This window comes from Rhinolophus sinicus, chromosome 2 (genome assembly GCF_057876585.1).
Source record: "Rhinolophus sinicus isolate RSI-liver-muscle chromosome 2, RSI-T2T, whole genome shotgun sequence".
In the NCBI taxonomy this organism is placed as follows: Eukaryota; Metazoa; Chordata; class Mammalia; order Chiroptera; family Rhinolophidae; genus Rhinolophus; species Rhinolophus sinicus.
In genome coordinates this window covers 68591680-68610051 of record NC_142502.1, presented here as the reverse complement: position 1 = coordinate 68610051, position 18372 = coordinate 68591680, and the positions used below count along the sequence as shown (strand labels likewise).

The following is an 18372-nucleotide window of genomic DNA, read 5'->3' as shown; positions in this document are numbered from 1 at the left end:
TGGGTTTTAATTTTTTAATTTGCTTTCAGCTTTTGAAGATTGGTAACAGAATGGTCTTAAGCTCTTTCAATGTATGATAGTACTTATGATTAAATTTTTATTTAGTATTGAAGGTTACTGAGCCTCTCAATGTTGTGAGGGACAAAGGAATGAATGGGGGAATAGGACTTTATTTTGCTTTTCAATCATTAAAAGTATTCATTAAAGGAACTATTAAAAAATAGGAAATACGGAGGGAAAAATACTAAGTCAACCTGAAGCTTAAAAGATTGCAGACATCCCCAAACTCCTGTTGTTTGAACATTCCTCACTTGGTAGGTAGCCTCTCTTGTAAGAATCTCTTCTTAGTGTGTACATAGAAGGCTTCATAGCCGGGGTGCAGAGGGGTCTAGGAATGATTTCTTTTCCAGCTTATTCAAGGAAAAGAGTGGTTATCAGTGTGAAAGGTGATTAATTCATTAGTTTGCTTAAGAAGCTAGGGCATCAAGAAGTGGGGCAGTCAGTAGAGATACAGTATTGTTTATCACATCTGGTGTCTTTTCCTTCCTTCAACTTGGGTGCTTATTCCCTTAAAAGAAATGGGAATCTAGTTTTCTAGCTTAGCTAAGGGAGTTTTTCTGGCCTATTCGTAACTAATCACTATATAACATAATTTCTATTGGAAAAATCTCCTTGGATTCCAGAGAACCACTTGGCAAGTAAACTTTAGAAAATACAACTGATTGTTTTTAGTTGGTGTCTCCTACACTTAAATTCCTGTTATACTTAGGGCTCAACTAAGCATTGATATGAAAAGAGCATTTTGGTTGTCAAGGTTAAGTTCTAAAGTGTTATGAGAGGACTTTTACCTTGTCATCTTCATTTCAATTATCTAGCTGAAGAATAAAGGAGACTTTCTCACACTCCAAGAAAATAAAAACAAAAATAAACCAGTCATTTTCTTGCTTGTTATGACAGTGTGTGCCAGGCATTGTGGAGGCCCGCGGAAGGGTTATACTCTAGTTCTTGTCCATAAGCTATTTGTGACCTGAAGTGTAGTTTCACCTACATACTGTTGTTCCCTTCTTCTTTCCCACAGTCATACCTTAATCCCAACTGTTATTATGTAATTTATGTAAAACTATGTAATGAAGTAGGCAGTCACCTACTACTCATCTTTATCACTTTTGTCATTGCTCAGTACCTAATCACATATTACTACAATCATGCTATTTTAAAAATATTCTTTTTAAGAGATTTTTCCAATTAAAAAGCGTGTGTATTGTTGAAAAGCCAACTTTAAAATGGAAAACAATAATACATTGAAAAGATTAATTTCGAATTAAACATTAAAATTATTTTGTTTTGTGGGTAATAGACAGACCTCTAGATCAGAATGCCGAGAGATTGTGCCTGGATCTAAATCAAGTGGAAATGATTCCTATGAATTGAGAAATTTAAAGGTATTTATACTTTTTAAATCTTTTTATGGAGCAAGGGTTCCTGATCCAGGGTCCATGGAGCCTTTTCTGCGGAAGGGACTCATAGTTTATACAATATCTGTTAAATATCTATCCTGAAGCCCCAAAAGATAGAGGACCACTAATGGGAAGGTGTACAGAAGTCCTAAACTGTTTTTCTGAGATTCAGGTGGTAGAGCAAAGATCACCCATCTCCTGGGATAACTGAAGTAACACTTAGTATGCATTTTTTAAGCAGATTCGTTGGGCTGGGGTTGGGAACAGCTTCAGTTTCCTGGGGTGTTTAATCATATGATCTTAGCAGGGCATCTTAGAAACAAATGAGAAAATAAATTGTGAATGGTAGAGGTGAGGGCTTAGTCTGATATTCTGAGATGGCAGAGCAACTTTGTGTGAACTTCAAAGACAAGAAACAGTTGTAGTCACTGGTGCACTGATTTTTAGGGATTATACTATTGTTGGACTTGAGTTAGTCCCCTGCCATCACAATGTGTATATTTTCAAGTTTATGTTCTTTATCATTCCTTTCTTTCATGGTCCAGTCTTTAAAATAATTTTAACTAATCACAACTACCTTAGAATAGTGCATAGTTGTATTAAAATTTTACTTTCTGGATTTAGAATAACTACTGTTTTAGACTTACACAAATCTTGATTTTGACTAATGCTATTATTTTGGTGATAAAATATAATCATAGTAACAAAATAATGAGGCGTGTTGTATGTTGGATTCAAATTTTCTAACCTCGCTTGTTAAGTGAACATATTTTAGCAACTGATTAAATTCCCCATTGAAAGCAAGTTGGCCATATTTATAGTTATGTCCATTCCCTTTGCCCTAGTCAGTAATTCAAGAAGTTAATCTTTGATTGGAGTTTGTGAGTCTACGTGTAGTTATAATAGATAATTTTCCTAGTAATATTTTCACATTGATAAGACTTTAGTGTATTGACCACTAAGACAAATTAGTATGAGACTTAAAAATCTTATTCTTTTCATATAGTCTGTTCAAAATATCAATTCCAAGGAACCTCTGGTGTCAGATGAGAAGAGTTCTGAACTTACTACTGATTTAGTAACCGTGAAGAATAAAATTGAATCAAGTCTCAGAAAATTAGAAGGTAACAGTGACAAAAGTTACAGACTTACTTCTTTAATTAAGAAAACCACGTTGTTGCTTGTGTTGCTAACCAGCTACTTAAGAATTGCAATATATGGCTATGTCTATGTCCCTTTATCTTGTATTTCAGTTGAAATATATAGAATGTATAAAAAGTATTGAATTCTGTAGCAAAGGAAGTTTATTTGCCTAAAAGGTGCATAAAAGGAAGAGTGGAAGGAAAGTGCAGTGGATCTGAGTGACATTTCTCCATTGGCTTGACAGATACTTTCTGGAAAGGACACAGCATCTGTGTTTATATGACAATTCTCCTTTTCCTTTGATCAAACATTTGATTTTCCACTATAGGAGTACTATGATAAGTGTCCTAAGGATATGTAAATGAATGAGCCAGGGTCCCAAGCAGGTTACCATCCAATGTGGGAAATACACTGCTCTAAATACAATGCTGGGTACAATGTAGAAAGTGTCATAAGAACCACATAAATAAAATGCTATGAGAATTCAGAGGGAGGAGAGAAATTTGAGGAACTAATTTGGGTTAGGGGAAATAAGGTAATACTTTGTGAAGTAGAAGAACATGAAGAATTATGAGGGTTTAAAGGAAGGAATACAGTGATAGAGTATTCCAGATGGAGGGAAGAGTGTAATAAAAGGAACAAAAAACAGTCTAGTTATGCTGGAAACTAACACACGTAGTATAAAAATGGGAGATAAGGCTTGTAGACTTGGAATGGCTGGCTTAAATGTTTTATTCTTTTAGATGTCACAGTACCATTAAAGATTTTTGAACAGGATCACGAATTGGGTGATCATTGTCCAAACAAAGATTGAATGTAATTTTTTCTTTTAATTGGACTGAGGAGGGGCACTGAGACAAAACTGGTCTTGCCCCAGACTCATTTTGGTTTATCCTGATCTTTCCTGGTTCTAGTCCTGAAAATCCCATGTCTCAGGAAAGCCCTCAGTCCCTGGCAAACTGGGATGGTGAGTCCCCCTACAATAGTCTTTTTTGCCATTATTTTGATGGGGAATTGATTCTTAATCCTAGCATTTGGGGGAAACTTATATTTTATATTTTCATGGGATCTATTAAAAATGGTATGATTAAAAAATTATCTTTACTGAATATGCTTGTTAATAGTACTAATCTGACATAATTTGTTTTTAAATGAAGACTTGTGCCAGTAATATTTTGTACAGTAAAACTTTCAATCAGAAAACTGCCCAAATCATAAGGGTACAGTGCAATGGAGGAATATTTCATTCATATGCATTCCTATGGAGTGTGTTCGAGGGTAGGGTTGGGTCACAGAATGTGCATATGTTCATCTTCAGTAGGTAGTGCCAGACAGTTTACCTTTGACCAGCAGTTGTGTCACTCTTGCTTTATATCCTCAGTTGTTTTATTGTTGATTTTTAGTTTTAGACATTCTGATGCTGCTAAGTGATACCTCATGGTGGTTTTAATTTTACATTTCCCCAATGTCTAATGATGTGGAACTTTTATTTTGTATGTTTATTGGCCGTTTGGATATCCTTTTGTGAACTACTTGGAGTTTCTTGCCAGTTTTTCTGTTGGGGTTTCTTTCATTTTCTTGTTGATTTTTAGGAGATATTTATATCGTCTAGATACAGATCGTTTTTTTGGATATTTGTATTACAAGTGACTTCTCCCATTATGGTAAAGAGTTGATGAAAAGAAATTCTTAATTATCATGCATTTTAGTTTATTCATTTTTTCTCTTGTGTTTTCTGTTTCTTTAAACAAATCTTTTCCTACTCTAAGATCATAAAGATGTTTACATATATTTTAGAAGATTTATCATTTCCCATTTAGACTTATATTCTACCTCAATTTAATATTTTTATATATGTAAGATGAGTGTCAAAATTTTTTCCCCATGTGGGTATCCAGTGAATCCAGCAGTATTTATTGAAAAGACCCTCTTTTCTCTCACTGAATTGTTGTAAATTAGGTGATCCTGTGTGTGATACCTGTTTTTAGATTCTTCTTTGTCCCATAGTTTTTTTGTTTTTTCTTGTCTATCTTTGTGCTAATACAGTACTGTCTTAATTACTGCAGTAAGTCTATATCTGTCCAAAAATCTTCCAACTTTGTTTCTTCATATCTGTGTAAATCTTCCAACTTTGTTCTTCTTCAAGGCTATTTTAGCTATTCTAGGCCTTTTGGATTTCCATATAAATATTAGAATCTATCAGATTCCATTTTTTAAAATTGGATTTTGATTGCAATCTAAAGGCACAAGTTCACATCTTAACAGATAAGTTTTCTACTTCACTAACCTGGCATATTCCTTCATTCAAGTAGTCTTTAAAACATTATTGAGGGAATCATTTTCTGTGTAGAAATTTTGCTTTTGCTAGAGTTATTACTAAATATTTGATGTTTTTTGATGCTATGATAATGAGTGGGATCCTAGTAATTTTCTTACCTTTCTTCGTTGCTGGTATGTAAAAATACAACTGATTTTTTAGTTATTGATCATTGATACAGTGACATTGCTAAATTCACTGACTATTTCTAATATTTTCCTATGGATTCCTTCATGTTGTTTGAAAATAATGTAACATTTTTTTTCTTCCAAGCCTTTTAACTTTCTTTTCTTTGCTATAGTGCACTTAACACCTTCAGTATAATGATGAATAGAAGAGTTGATAGGTGGCATTCTTGTCTCCTTCCATCTTTTAGAGGGAAGCTTTCAATGTTTTACTCGTGTATGATAATTGCTGTAGAGTTTTGTAGGTACTTTTCATCAAGTGTCAAAACCATGAGTTTTGCTTTATACCTAGATTACCATTACTTTTTTTGTAAATGGTTGTTGAATTTTAGCAAATGCTTTTATCTGTTTATTGAGTTAATATATTTTTCTTCTCTGTTCTGTTATGGCAAATTAAATTGATTTTCAAATGTTAAACAAACTTTCCATTTAGGAATATACCTAACTTGGTCATAATTTGTTATACCTTTTGTATATCAATTGCAAATATTTTGTTTAGGATTTTTGCATTTATCATCAAGCTAGAAATATTGATATTCATAGAAGAGTAAATATATTATTCGGAGACCCTTAAGAAATTAAATAGCAGGCCAGTTTAAGGTAAATTTCTTTTGTTAAAAAAGGAAAGGTCTATGAAAAGTGGTGAATTATCTTCTTTTTAGTAGTAAGAATTTATGACATATATATGTTTTTTAAATTTTTACTTCTTTACTTACTTTCTGGTAAAGACCACAAAAATTCAGAATGGTATCTTATAAAACTAGTAAACAATTTAGGAAAATGTCTGCATTGCAGCTTTGTAAAACTGACATGATAAAAGTAAATTTTCAATAACTGGTTTGAAGTTTTTAGTTTCTCTTTGTTTTTAAGAGTAAAATGCTAACACAGTATGCAACAGGTTCTATTGGTTAGGTTTAATTTTGTTACTATCAAATATTCTTGCATTTTAATGACAATAACAAAAACACTTTCAGAAACTAAAGAACATCAAGAACCAAAGGTTCCAGAGAGTAACCAGAAACAATGGCAGTCTAAAAGAAAGTCAGAATGTGTATACCAGAATCCTGCAGCATCTTCAAATCAGTGGCAGATTCCAGAGGTAACCCCAACAGTTGATACAGAGGTAACTTTCTTTTCCCCTCAAGTGTAATATTGCCATTATTTATAATGTGATGATCACATTAAATGTTTTCTTATTTTATTAAATCCTTATGCACCATATTTAGTGGAATAGGTTACTTAAGGGCTGTTTTTATTATTTATAAAACAATGATCAGTAACAGCCATAGGTTCTGCAAGAGTAATGTCAACCAGAGTTCTATTTTCAATAGTGTTTCTGGATTGCTGGTAGACAGGTGCAAGGGTCAGCAAACTACAGCCTATGGGTCAAATCTGGTTCCCAGCCTGTGTAAATAATATTTTCTTGTGACACAGCCATGCCCATTCATTTACTTACTGTCTTTGGCTACTTTCCAACTGTAACAGCAGAATTGAGTAGTTAGAACAGAGACCGTCTGGTCTACAAAGCCTAAAATGTTTACTGTCTTTCTCTATATAGAAAACAACATGCTGATCTCTGACCTAGTACAATGCATATCGAAGCATTTGACAATTTTCTATTGTTATCCTCATGGATAAAATAGAAAAATATAGACTAGACAATCTATATGAATTTATAGCAGGTAGAATGATCATTCCCAGTGGTTAGGGGCCATTTCAGAAGGAATGATCTGGTAGACTACTGGAGAGCCAAACCTATTTTAATACATGGCCACAGCCTCACTTTTTCTTTTGTTATATTCTAACTCACTGGTTCTCAAATATTTTGGTCTTGGAACTCCCTTTACACTCTTAATTATTGAAACCCCGAAAGAGCTTTTATTTACATAGATTATATTTATCTGTGTTTACTGTATTAGAAAATAAAACCAAGAAATTTAAAAAATATTTGTTAATATATTAAAAACAATGATAAACATGAATATAGATACACTTATGAAAAATAAGTATTTTGTTTTATTGATGTATAATTGAAATACAACATACTTGTTTCAGGTGTGTATTTGTATATGTTGTGAAATGATCACAGTAAGTCTAGTTAACGTCTGTCACCGTACATAGCTACAAATTTTTTTTTTGTCTTTTAATGAGAATTTAAGATATATTCTCTTAGCAATTTTCATACATGCATTATTATTAATACAATATAGTCGCCATGCTGTACATTACATCCCCCTGACTTATTGATGACCTTTTGACAACCTTAAACCTTTTGACCATGGCTCCCCTCCCCCACTCGTCCTTTGGCAAACACCAATCTATAAGCTTTTTTTCCTTTTTTTTTTTTTTATTTCTTTTCTTTTTTTTTAAGATTTCACATATTAGTGGTACTATGCATCATTTGTCTTTGTCTGGCTATTTCACTTAGCATAATGACCTCAAGGTCCATCCACGTTGTCACAAATGACAAGATTTCATTCTTTAGGCTGAATAATATTCCATTGTGTGCATGTGTGTGTTCATACATCCATCAATGGATACTTACGTTGTTTCCATATCTTGACTATTTTAAATAATGCTGCAGTGAACATAAAGGAAGGTGCATATAACTTTTGCGTTAGTGTTTTCATTTTTTTCAGATAAATGCCCAGAAGTGGAAGTGCTGGGTCATATGGTAGTTCTGTTTTTAATTTTTTGAAGAAAATCTATACTATTTTTTATAGTGGCTGCCAATTTACATTCCCACCAACAGTACACAGACATTTTAACAATATTAATTTTTCCAATCCATGAGCATGAAATATCTTTCCATTTAGTTGTCTGAAATTGTTTTCATTAGTGTCTTAGTTTTCAATATACAGGTCTTTCACTTCCTTGGTTAAATTTATTCCTAGGTATTTTATTCTATTTGATGAAATCATAAATGAATTGTTAATTTTTTTCTGATAATTCATTATTAGTGTATAGAAATGCAGCAAATTTTTGTATATTGATTTTATATTTTGCAACTTTACTGAATTTGTTAGTTCTAGCAGTCTAGGTGGAGTTTTTAGGCTTTTCTATATATAATATGTCGCCTGCAAATAGTGACAGTTTTACTTTTTTTTCCAATATGGATGACTTTTATTTCTTTTTATTACCTAATTGCTCTGACTAGGACTTCCAATCCTGCTTTAAATAGAAGTGGCGAGGGTGGGCATTCTTATTTTATTACTGATCCTATAGGAAAAGCTTTCATCTTTTCACCATTGAGTATGATCTTCTCTGTGGGCTTGTCATATATGGCTTTTATTATGCTAAGTTATATTCCCTCTGAAAAATAAGTATTTTTCAAAACAAAATGATAATAGTGAGAAAAGTGGCATTGTTTTACAATTTCTTTAATGGTTAGCTTACCAGAAGAGTGGATTTCTTATATCTGCTTTTGCATTCAATTTATTTTATTACCCCATGGCTTATAGCCTCAGGAAAACTCCAGTATATACTCAAGAAAGAATGAAAATTAAAAAGACAAATAATGTCTTAGTATAACTAGAATAATAGTTTTAAGTTCTCAGATTCCCTGAAAGGATCTTATGGACGACCTTCTCCCTACTTTCCCCTGGATTACTCTTTGAGAACCACCAATCTAAGTAAAAAAGTGGATAACAAATGTTGGCTGCAAAGAATCTTGACAGGTTGAATCATGGATTATATTAAACAGCATCTCTTTTTTTCTTTTTGAAACTTGTAAATCAGTAACATGTTAAGGGAACTCAAAACAATTTATTTATCATTAGAGAAATGCAAGACAAAACCACAATGAGGTAGTATTCCATACCCACTAAGACGGTTAATTAAAAAGAGACAATAACAAGTGTTGGTAAACATATAGAACTCTCTTATACCGCTTGTGAGAATGAAAAATGGTGCAGTCACTTGGAAAATGGTATGGCAGTTCCTCAAAAGGTTACACATAGAGCTACTATATGATCCAGCAATTCCACTGCTAGGTACGGTATATATTCAAGAAAATATATATCCACAGAAAAACTTGTACATGATTGTTCATAGCAGCTTTATACATAGTTGTCAAAAGTGGAAATAACCCAAATATTCATCAACTAAAAAGTTAATAAACACAATATGGTACTCTTATTATTTCATTTTATTCGTAATACAAGTAATGAAGTACTGATAAATGCTATAACATGGATGAACCTTGAAAACATGCTAAGTGTAAGAAGCCTGTCACAAAAGGCCACATATTGTATGATTCCTTTTATAAGAAATGTCCAGAATAGGCAAATCCATACAGATAGAAGGTAGATTAGGGGTTGCCACTAAGACTGGGAGGAGTGGAGAATGGGCGTGAATGCTAATGGATATGGAGTTTCTTAGGATGATGAAAATGGTTTATAATTAAATAGTGGTGATAATTGCACACTCTTGTGAGTATATTAAAAACCACTGATAAGTATACTTAGGAAAGAAAGAAAAATAAATTAGGTGGTTTCTTGGGGGTTACTGCTTCTCCAGCAGCCCTCTCAAGTGGAGTTTGTCTTTGTCTCACATCTCACTTACCTTACAGCTGTGTTTCCCGTTGCTATGTCCAGACCATTCTCTTGCAAAAGCCTGCCTTTTTGAGGCTTCTGGCTTGTGGATATACCATTCTGGTCCTTGTTCTTTGCTGTCATCTCTGAACATCCTCGTGACTCCCCATCATTGCTTCAAGATACCTACTTGCTTCACTGCTATCTACTTCAACTCAACAACTTATCTTTCTTTTCGTTGGTTTCTATAACCCTATACATATATCACTAGTCCTATATCTAGCATCCAAATTCACAACTTTTTCCTCCTTAGTGATCATTTCCTTGATTTCACCTTAGCTACCCATTCCTACTTGTATATCCTCAATTCTGATCTCCAATATCTCAAATGCAAACATTCCACTCAGTGACTACAATATTTTCACTTTCCTTGCTTAATAATCTTACTACAACAGTTTTTCAGTACCATCCTGACCACTAATCCAAATATATATATGAGGAACCCTTAAATGAAATGGAAAATTTATCCAGGAAAAGAGATAGTGGCTACCTAGCTATCTTTAGAAACTTAAAGGATGGAAATGTAGAAAGTAGAAGAGATTGATCCGTTGTGGTTTTCAAGAGCATAATGTGGACCAGTGGATTAAAATTCTAATAGAGAAACTGATTTAATCTAAACACTTGTGAATCCTTTCTAAGAACTAAAGCTGTCCCCAAATTGAAGCGAATCTCCTTAGACAGTAGTGAGTGCTCAGTTACTAATAGTGTTCAAACAAAATCTGGTTCTCTATTTGGTTGAGATGCTGTAGAATAGGAGTTGGCAAACTTTTCTGCAAAAGGTTTGTAGGCTTTGCAGGCCAGAGGGTCGCTGTTGCAGTTACTCACCTCTGCCATTATAGCATGAAAACAGCAATAGACAATACGAAATAAGTGGGCATAGCTGTGTTCCAATAAAACTTTATTTACAAAAACAGGTGGCAGGCCAGATTCAGCCTGCAGGCTATAATTTGCCCATCCCTGCTGTAGAAGATGTTCATTCATCTTTGTTTTGGGATTTGTATGAAATAAATTCTATTATACAAGCTCTATGTCTCTTACAAGGGAGAAGAACACTAGATAGGTATTTGCTATTCCAAATTTTGCTAAATAATTAATATTTATCCATTTCCCCTCAAATATATAAGTGGGAAATGTGATTTTATTGATTAAAGAAAGTCTAGCTTTTAGAAGCACAGGGCACTTAACTTAGATTCTGAAAGTTCAATACTGGTTATAAGAGACCTGATGGGAGAGGACATTAGATCCTGTTTTGTTAAGTACTGTGCTTTCCCTCTTCTGATCCCTTGGAGCAGAATATAACAGGCTTTAGAACTTAGAGTGAAAGAGCTGTATTAAAAAGTTATTTAAAGTCTGGAATACGTATATCTACATATTTTAGCATGCTTTTGTATTTTATATTTGTATTATTTTCTTAGAAGTGATGTTTTTTATTTTGGTTAAACAGAAACAAACCACTTTTGAGCAACCTGCCTCTTCAGTTTCAAAGCAGTCACCGCCATTATCAGTACCTAAATGGATTGACCGAAAATCTGCTTGTAAGACACCCAGCAGCAGGGCCGTAGAAGATTACATGAGCTGGTAATTTTTTGGCTCTTTACTTGGTGTAATAGAAATAACATGGTCTTTAGGGCCAAATAGATCTGGAGTTGAATCTTGCTGTTACATTAAAGCCTTTTTGAATTCATATTTTTCTCAGCATCAGTTTTTTTCATCTGTAAAAGGTGAGGGGAAGTTGGCTATCATATGTTTGTAAGGATTGTTGTGAAAGTCTCTGTCATATTGTAATCTATACCTACAACTTAGAAATACTTTAAGTATGCAAAACTTCTTGATAATCATGCATTGCCACATGGATATCTCTGTAAATGAGAAACATGTTATAGTTACATTCTTACAACAGTTAAAGTGTGGATACATTTTATATCAAAGGAGGTGTTAATTGGAATGTGATAGTTTCTGAAAGAGGTTGGTTGTATAGGTCACATAGTTCTGGGGGTGTTCAGAGGTATCAGACAAATAGATGGGAAGGAAGGATGAGTGAAAAAATTGGATGGTCACTGCTGATTGATAGGAAACGGGATATTGCAAAAGCAAATTAAAGATATTCAAAGAAAGGAAATAAAGGATGATACATCATATTCTTTAACCAGTGGCTATATTTTTAGTATTTTTTTAATGTGTTAGAGGATAACTTAAATTCATGATGATTTTTGCTTTTCATTTTTATGGTGTAATCTTTGATGTTAATTAGAACTGGCCTTAGAAGTATTATAACCTAGTCTCCTACCTATTTAATACAATTTTGCTATATATTACCTCGTTTTATTATACTTAGAATACTTTAAAGAATGATTGCTAATGGCAATAGTTAATGTAGTTATTTATTGTGAAATTAGATTATCTTTGGTCAACAAATATTTGTGGAACTCCTTTGTGCCAAGCACCATTCTAAGTACTGAGGATACAATAGTGAATAAGACAAGCAAAGCATAAATGTGAACTGAACATCTTTAAACTCAAAGCCTAAATTCCTCTGATGTAATTGGCTTCTGCATCTTTCCAGCAGGATACCATAGGTCATTATTGTTAGAAAGCATTCTTAAAAATCTATGATTATCCATAGGCTGATGTTTGCCTTGGCTAAATTCTTATAAAATAGCTCCAAGTCCATATTTTAAATGCCATCTTATTTATTTTGCAATAAGAATATTTGGGGACAAAAAAATTACTTTCAGAAAGAATTTCCCCAAAATAAAATTTCTTGCGATGGTGTAGCTAGAATAAATTGTCCAGCTATATTATGAAAACTGTCTTGGATTCTATTTGATGTAACACGTTTAAGCTTCTATCCACCTTTTAAAATCACATAAAAACTGAGTCAGAATCTTGTTTTTAAATTTTTAATGTTTTAAATTAAAAAATATCTTTCCTAGTTTTAGAACTCCAGTTGTAAAGAATGACTTTCCACCTCCTTGTCAGTTGTCAACACCTTTTAGCCAACCTGCCTATTTCCAGCAGCGACAGCAGCAAATACCTGTTACTCCACTTCAAAATTTACAGGTTTGATAAAAGCTTTATATATGACGGTATATGTTAAGGTATGACCAATTTCAAAGATTTTGTTTTTACAGGTTCTAGTTGTTAGGAAAAGTCGTAAGAACTTGTCTATTCTTAGTCCCAGTAAGCAAAACTCTTCTGATAAGAGTGCCTCTTGACTTGGAGAGGTTAGTTATTGAAGAAGCTAGTGCAGTTTTTTTTTTCATTAACTAGGCCAAAGTATCCAGTTTGAATAGCTAGATAAAATTTCTCTTGTAATCTAGGTTACTTTTTATTTCATTAAACTAATTAAGCCATCTGTTAGTGAACAGCCTCATTTCATTGGCTGATAAATATAAATTTTCAGGAATATCAGAATAGCAATATGAGATGTTACTAGAATATATTGTCATTATTATAAAATAAGATAAAATTTTTTTGCTGGTGGGAAGATTGCATTGCCATCTGGAGAGAAATTAATTTAGACACTCTCCTGACCTCAATACTAAAATTAGTTTCTAATGACTGACTAAGAGGCAGCTTAATACTAGTAGAAAGTATGGGCTTTGAAGAGAGATTGCCTGGCCATGAATCTTATGAATCTTGGCCTCACTACTTACCAGCTGCATGACCTTTTGCAAGTTACTTAAACTCTCTGTGCCCATTTCATCATCTATAAAATGGAGATAAAGGAGCTACCTCTCCCATAGGATGATTGCGAAGATTAAATTAGTTAATGTATATGTAACTCTTAAGGCAGAGCCTGGTACTTTGTAAATAATAAGTTAGCAGCAATTGTTATTTAAATAATAAAACAGCAAGAAAAAAACCCCACAAGTTATTGTACAAATCAAGAGACAAGAAAATTAGCTGACAGAAAGTAGAATAATGGTTATCTACTAGATAACCTAGAGGGAGGAAGGAATGGGGAGTTATTGTTTAATGGATGTAGAGTTTCAATATAAGATGATTGAAAGTTCTGATATGGTTGGTGGTAATCGTTGCACAACAATGTGAACGGACTTAATACCACTGAATTGTACACTTAAACATGGTTAAAATTGTAAATTTCATGTTATGTATAACTTAACCACAATTTAAAAAAATAATGGAACAAAAAAAAGTTAGCTGACAATAGATTATACTAACTATGGAAAGAGGTAATAGTGTTTTGAGGGTTGAAGCAAATAGTAAATTACAAAGGAGAAAGAGAAAGATGACCAGGTTTGCTTATACATTGTTTCACAACACACTTATTGAGCTATTACTTAAGTCAGGCCCTGTTTAAGTTGAAATCTAGAAGTCAGGTGAAACATGACTACGTGAAGGGGCTAGGAGGATTGCAGAACAGGTCAGTGTCAAGAGGAAACTGAAAAGAAGCCAGGTGTGGCTCGAGGTCAGGAAGGGACTGGGGTGATCCTTAGGGTCCTTCAGGGGCCCTTTAACTTTTACCCCAAGAGGGATGGGAAGCTGTGGAACTAGTTAAAACAGGGTAGTGAACTTTTTTGCATTTTGAAAGTTACTCTGGTGACTGGGGAGGATGGACTAAGGGGAATATGGGTCCTGTGTAGGAAACTGAACTTCACATTGATATTTAATCAGAAGTAAGTCAGAGTTACTTTATTCTAAAAACTGTCAGCAGTTAGGGGGAAAGGAAATGCAACTGCTTTCTTCTCTCTCAGAAATTTACAGTTTAAGTAGGAGAGGAGGTTCCAAAGAGGGTGGGCAGTGAAGAATCTTGATGAAATTACAACTTAATGAAAGCTAACAGGTATATATTTCAAAGCCTAATACTTTCTTACAGAAAATGTATGTCATGACTCAACAGTGCCTTTCAAACCTAGAGGTTAAAGACATTAGAATCCTTATCTCGTATAGTATGTAGAAGGAAAGCTTTTGCCATTTGCAATCTAAAGCTGGACTTAGTTAAACTGAGATTTATTCAGACCTTGTTCCAACTTGGTTAATCACCTAATGAGGTGCTCTTTGTGTCTTCAGCTTCCTTGTCAGTTCAGAATAACTCTTCTCGTACCACGCCATCTGTTCAAAGCGTGTATAGGTCCACAGAGAGCTCTAGTACAAGGGAGGAAGGAGCACGTTGCATAGATCAGTTGTAAGTTTGCTGAGGAAAATGCTGAAGTTCACGTTAAGTGACTTGCTGAACATCACCCAGCAAAAATGGGCATTGATAAAATTTGCATTTGTCAAATTGACTTGAAACTCTTAGCACCTTAGCACACTGCTTCCTTTAGAAGGTAATGCTACATGAGAAAAATTGTGTGTTTTTGTACGTATGCATGTATGTATATGTATGTATGTACGAGTATGTAAGAAAGTAGAGGTTTATGTAAGAAAAAAGAATAGATAAGAAAGGTGGAAAATGATAGCTTATGAGTTTGTGTGTTGAACATTAAGTGATTTTTTTTCCCCCTTAAACCTTCTATGTAAGTGGCAAATTAGACCTTGGAAGTTTGTATATTAATTTAATAAGTGTATTTCTTTAGCTAAAGTATGTAAATTCCTTTTTTAAAGTAATTGTGACTAATACCTAATTACTTAAGAGTTAAGATAATTTCAAAATTGGAGTCATTTCACTATATTAAATGCAAGCTAGTTTCTCTGGCATGTTCTTTGAACCTTTGACTCTGTATGTCTTAATTATTTAGATTTCAGCATCCTCTTCAACAAACGAATGCATTTCAGTTAAAGGAAGAATTTATTCCATTTTGAAGCAGATAGGAAGTGGAGGTTCAAGTAAGGTAAGTGTTTTAAATATTTAAGAAACAAATAAAACTATTTAAAACTTTCTTTGTCTTTTTCACCTTTTCAGTCTCTCTGTTTCTTAACTTCTAGGGACCCATATTGCCCTTGAACCAAAAAATCCCTTTCATGCCCTGCTCCCATTTCCTACCCCCAACAAATGACGTATCTCTTTAGACCCGTTTCTTAATTCTAATTCGCTTCTCTTCCCTCCAGTGTCCTATATTTCCAAAATTCTTCTTGAAATAACATTAACACTGACTTGGGCGGCAAATGACAGCTGTGTGTTATCACAAAAGAATCTTTCTAAAAGTCAGTCAAGACCAGGATGTAAATAGCTAATATGCTTTGGATGATTCAGCAAGGTTTTTGACTAATAGATTTTGTTTTGATTTGAGTTTTTCATTTCAAAAACAGACTTTAGTAACAAATGCGTTTCTGGAAATAGAATAGATCATTTCCTAAGTTTATCTGCGTTCTGAATTTATATGGTTCTAATTCTCTGGATGGAAGGCATCTCAAAAGAGTTGCCTAAACTTACTATTTTCAGTTCTTCTCATTCTATTCTCTTAAATCCACTTAAGTCAGATTTTTACCTTCATCACTCACCAGAATAATTGTTATCAAGATCACCAATAGGCTCCACATTGTTGCCAAATTTAGTTCTTAGCTTTGATTTTGGGTTACTTGGCATTTGGGATAGTTGATTATTCTTTTCTCATTGAATTTATTTCTCCCCCATTTGGCGCTTCTCAGTTTTCCTCCTCTGCAACTGGCCGTTCCTTTTCAGTCTTCCTCTATCTCAGTGGGGCAATGCCCTAGGACTCAGTCCTCGACCTCTTCTCTCTATAAACTCACTCACTCCTTTGCTGTTCGTATCCAGCTTCATGGTTTTAAATACTAGGTATATGCTGATACTTCCCAAACTTAGAGTTCCAGCTCAGGCCTTTACCTGAATTCCAGACTTTTATATCGACTTTTACTGCTCAGCATCTCTTCTTGGGCATCTATTAGACATTTAAAACTTAATATGTTCCAAAGATATCTCTTGCTTCACAGTCTTTCCCATTTCAGTAAATGGCAACTCCCTTCTTCCAATTGCTAGGCCAAAAATCTGGAGTCATCACTGACTCTACTTACTGTCACACGTATGTCCAGCCAATCAACAAATCTTGTTGGTTTTACCTCAAAGTATATCCAGAATCTGACTATTTCTCTCCACCTCCACTATTATCGCTTTGGTCCAAGTGATAATATAATATTGTCACCTGGTTTATTACAATAACCTTCTAACTAGTCTCATTGACACAGTACTTGCTCTCCTGATCTATTTGAACACAAGAGTCCATTTTCCTCCAGATATGCTCACCACTTTGCTCATGTGTCTTAGTCAGATCTTCCTTGATCACACGCTTTAAAACCACAGTTTTCGCCTCCAATTGCTGATGAACTCCGTTCCCCTTTCCTGCTTTATTTTTTTCTGTAGCTCATCTAACATGCTCTGTAATTTCCTTACTTGGTTTGCTGTTTGGGTCTCCCTCACTTAAATGTGGGTTCCATCAACATAGAGAAGTTTGTCTAATTTGCTCAGTGATGTTTGCTCTGTTATCTAGAACTTAAGATAAACTGAAGTATTTGTTAAATGAACTGTTTCCCCTCAGCTGTTTTGCTATGATAAGTTGTTAAGGATGAGATTATGAAATAAAGCATGTTGGCTTTATATAATTTTAACTTATTATAAATAAGGTACGTATATAACCATAAGTAGCAATTGTTTAATAATATTAGTTTCTTTTCTATATGTATTTCCATTAGTCTTTCCCTCGACTCAAGTTTCAGGCATGGAAATAAAGGGATAATACAATTGATTTTTACCAATATATTTAAATTACCTGATTTTGTTACTTTAACAGAAATTCTTTGGTTAATATTTATTACTTATTAGTTATTTAGCTATATTTTAATAGTCAAAGTAAAATATTTATTTAGTAGCATGTTTTCAGAGGATATAGAAGAATCTTAACAGTGTTCAAACATTTTTCCCTTGGAGTATAATGAAGATATAAGCTTACTTAAGTCAAGAGTCAAGTGATAAAGCCAAGACAGGCCCATATTTTCTTAGTGTGTTTCAATTATTGTTATTTAATTATTATGATGGAGTTGGCAAAATTAACATGCCTGGGAAAAAACATGCTTTATAAAACTAACACTGTTTATGCTCTTTCTATTCTAGAGTTTAGACAGTGACCAACTTATACTATATTAAGAGCATTTCGAAAGGTCATGGGTCTAATAGGCATGTTCAAGACACTGGCCTTAATAGTTCTTTCATTAGCGTTCCACAAAATTGAAAAATTATAACTGACACTAGCTCTGAAATGGAAATAAGGGCTACCTAACCCAGCTCATCAGTTATGGCAAGAGTTTTGCCAGAGCAGGGACAATAGAGAAGTAAAAGCACACATATGCAAAACGTTGATTTAAAAGTTTTCATTTGCTCAAAATTTTTGAGATCTTATTACATAGGTTTAATATCCTGGAAATCTTCTGATATACCTGACAACTTTAATATGTTTTTAAATGTCCACTTTATTCTGCCCTAATTGTTTTTAAGGGTGGCAGCTAACATTTGCTACACTCCAAACACATCATCCCTGTTATCCTTCCAAACCTGTGTTGTAGGTACTACTAACAACATATTTGTTGTGTTATAACAGAATTGTAGATATGTCCATTCTCTGATATTTGTAAAGCTGTTTACCTTATACGAAATGGCTTTATGCTGTTTTAAAATTTCTTTTATCTCTTTCCTTGCCATTTTCTGCTGACTCTTGCCCTATCACTGTTTTATGCCCCTCCCCCTGTAATTTGCTGTGTGTGCA

The 18372-nt window shown here is 33.7% G+C and overlaps 1 protein-coding gene across 3 annotated transcripts in view; it reads left to right on the top strand.

The window, feature by feature from the left end:
- TTK (TTK protein kinase) overlaps positions 1–18372 on the top strand; it is a 68141-nt gene that overhangs the window by 40997 nt on the left and 8772 nt on the right. For all 3 annotated transcript variants that reach the window (XM_074333224.1, XM_019729569.3, XM_088795595.1), the window contains 6 exons: positions 1358–1442; positions 2464–2581; positions 6077–6225; positions 11139–11272; positions 12628–12754; positions 15397–15489. In XM_074333224.1, the coding sequence (XP_074189325.1) occupies positions 1358–1442; positions 2464–2581; positions 6077–6225; positions 11139–11272; positions 12628–12754; positions 15397–15489 (706 nt within the window). The remainder of the gene's footprint in view (positions 1–1357; positions 1443–2463; positions 2582–6076; positions 6226–11138; positions 11273–12627; positions 12755–15396; positions 15490–18372) is intronic.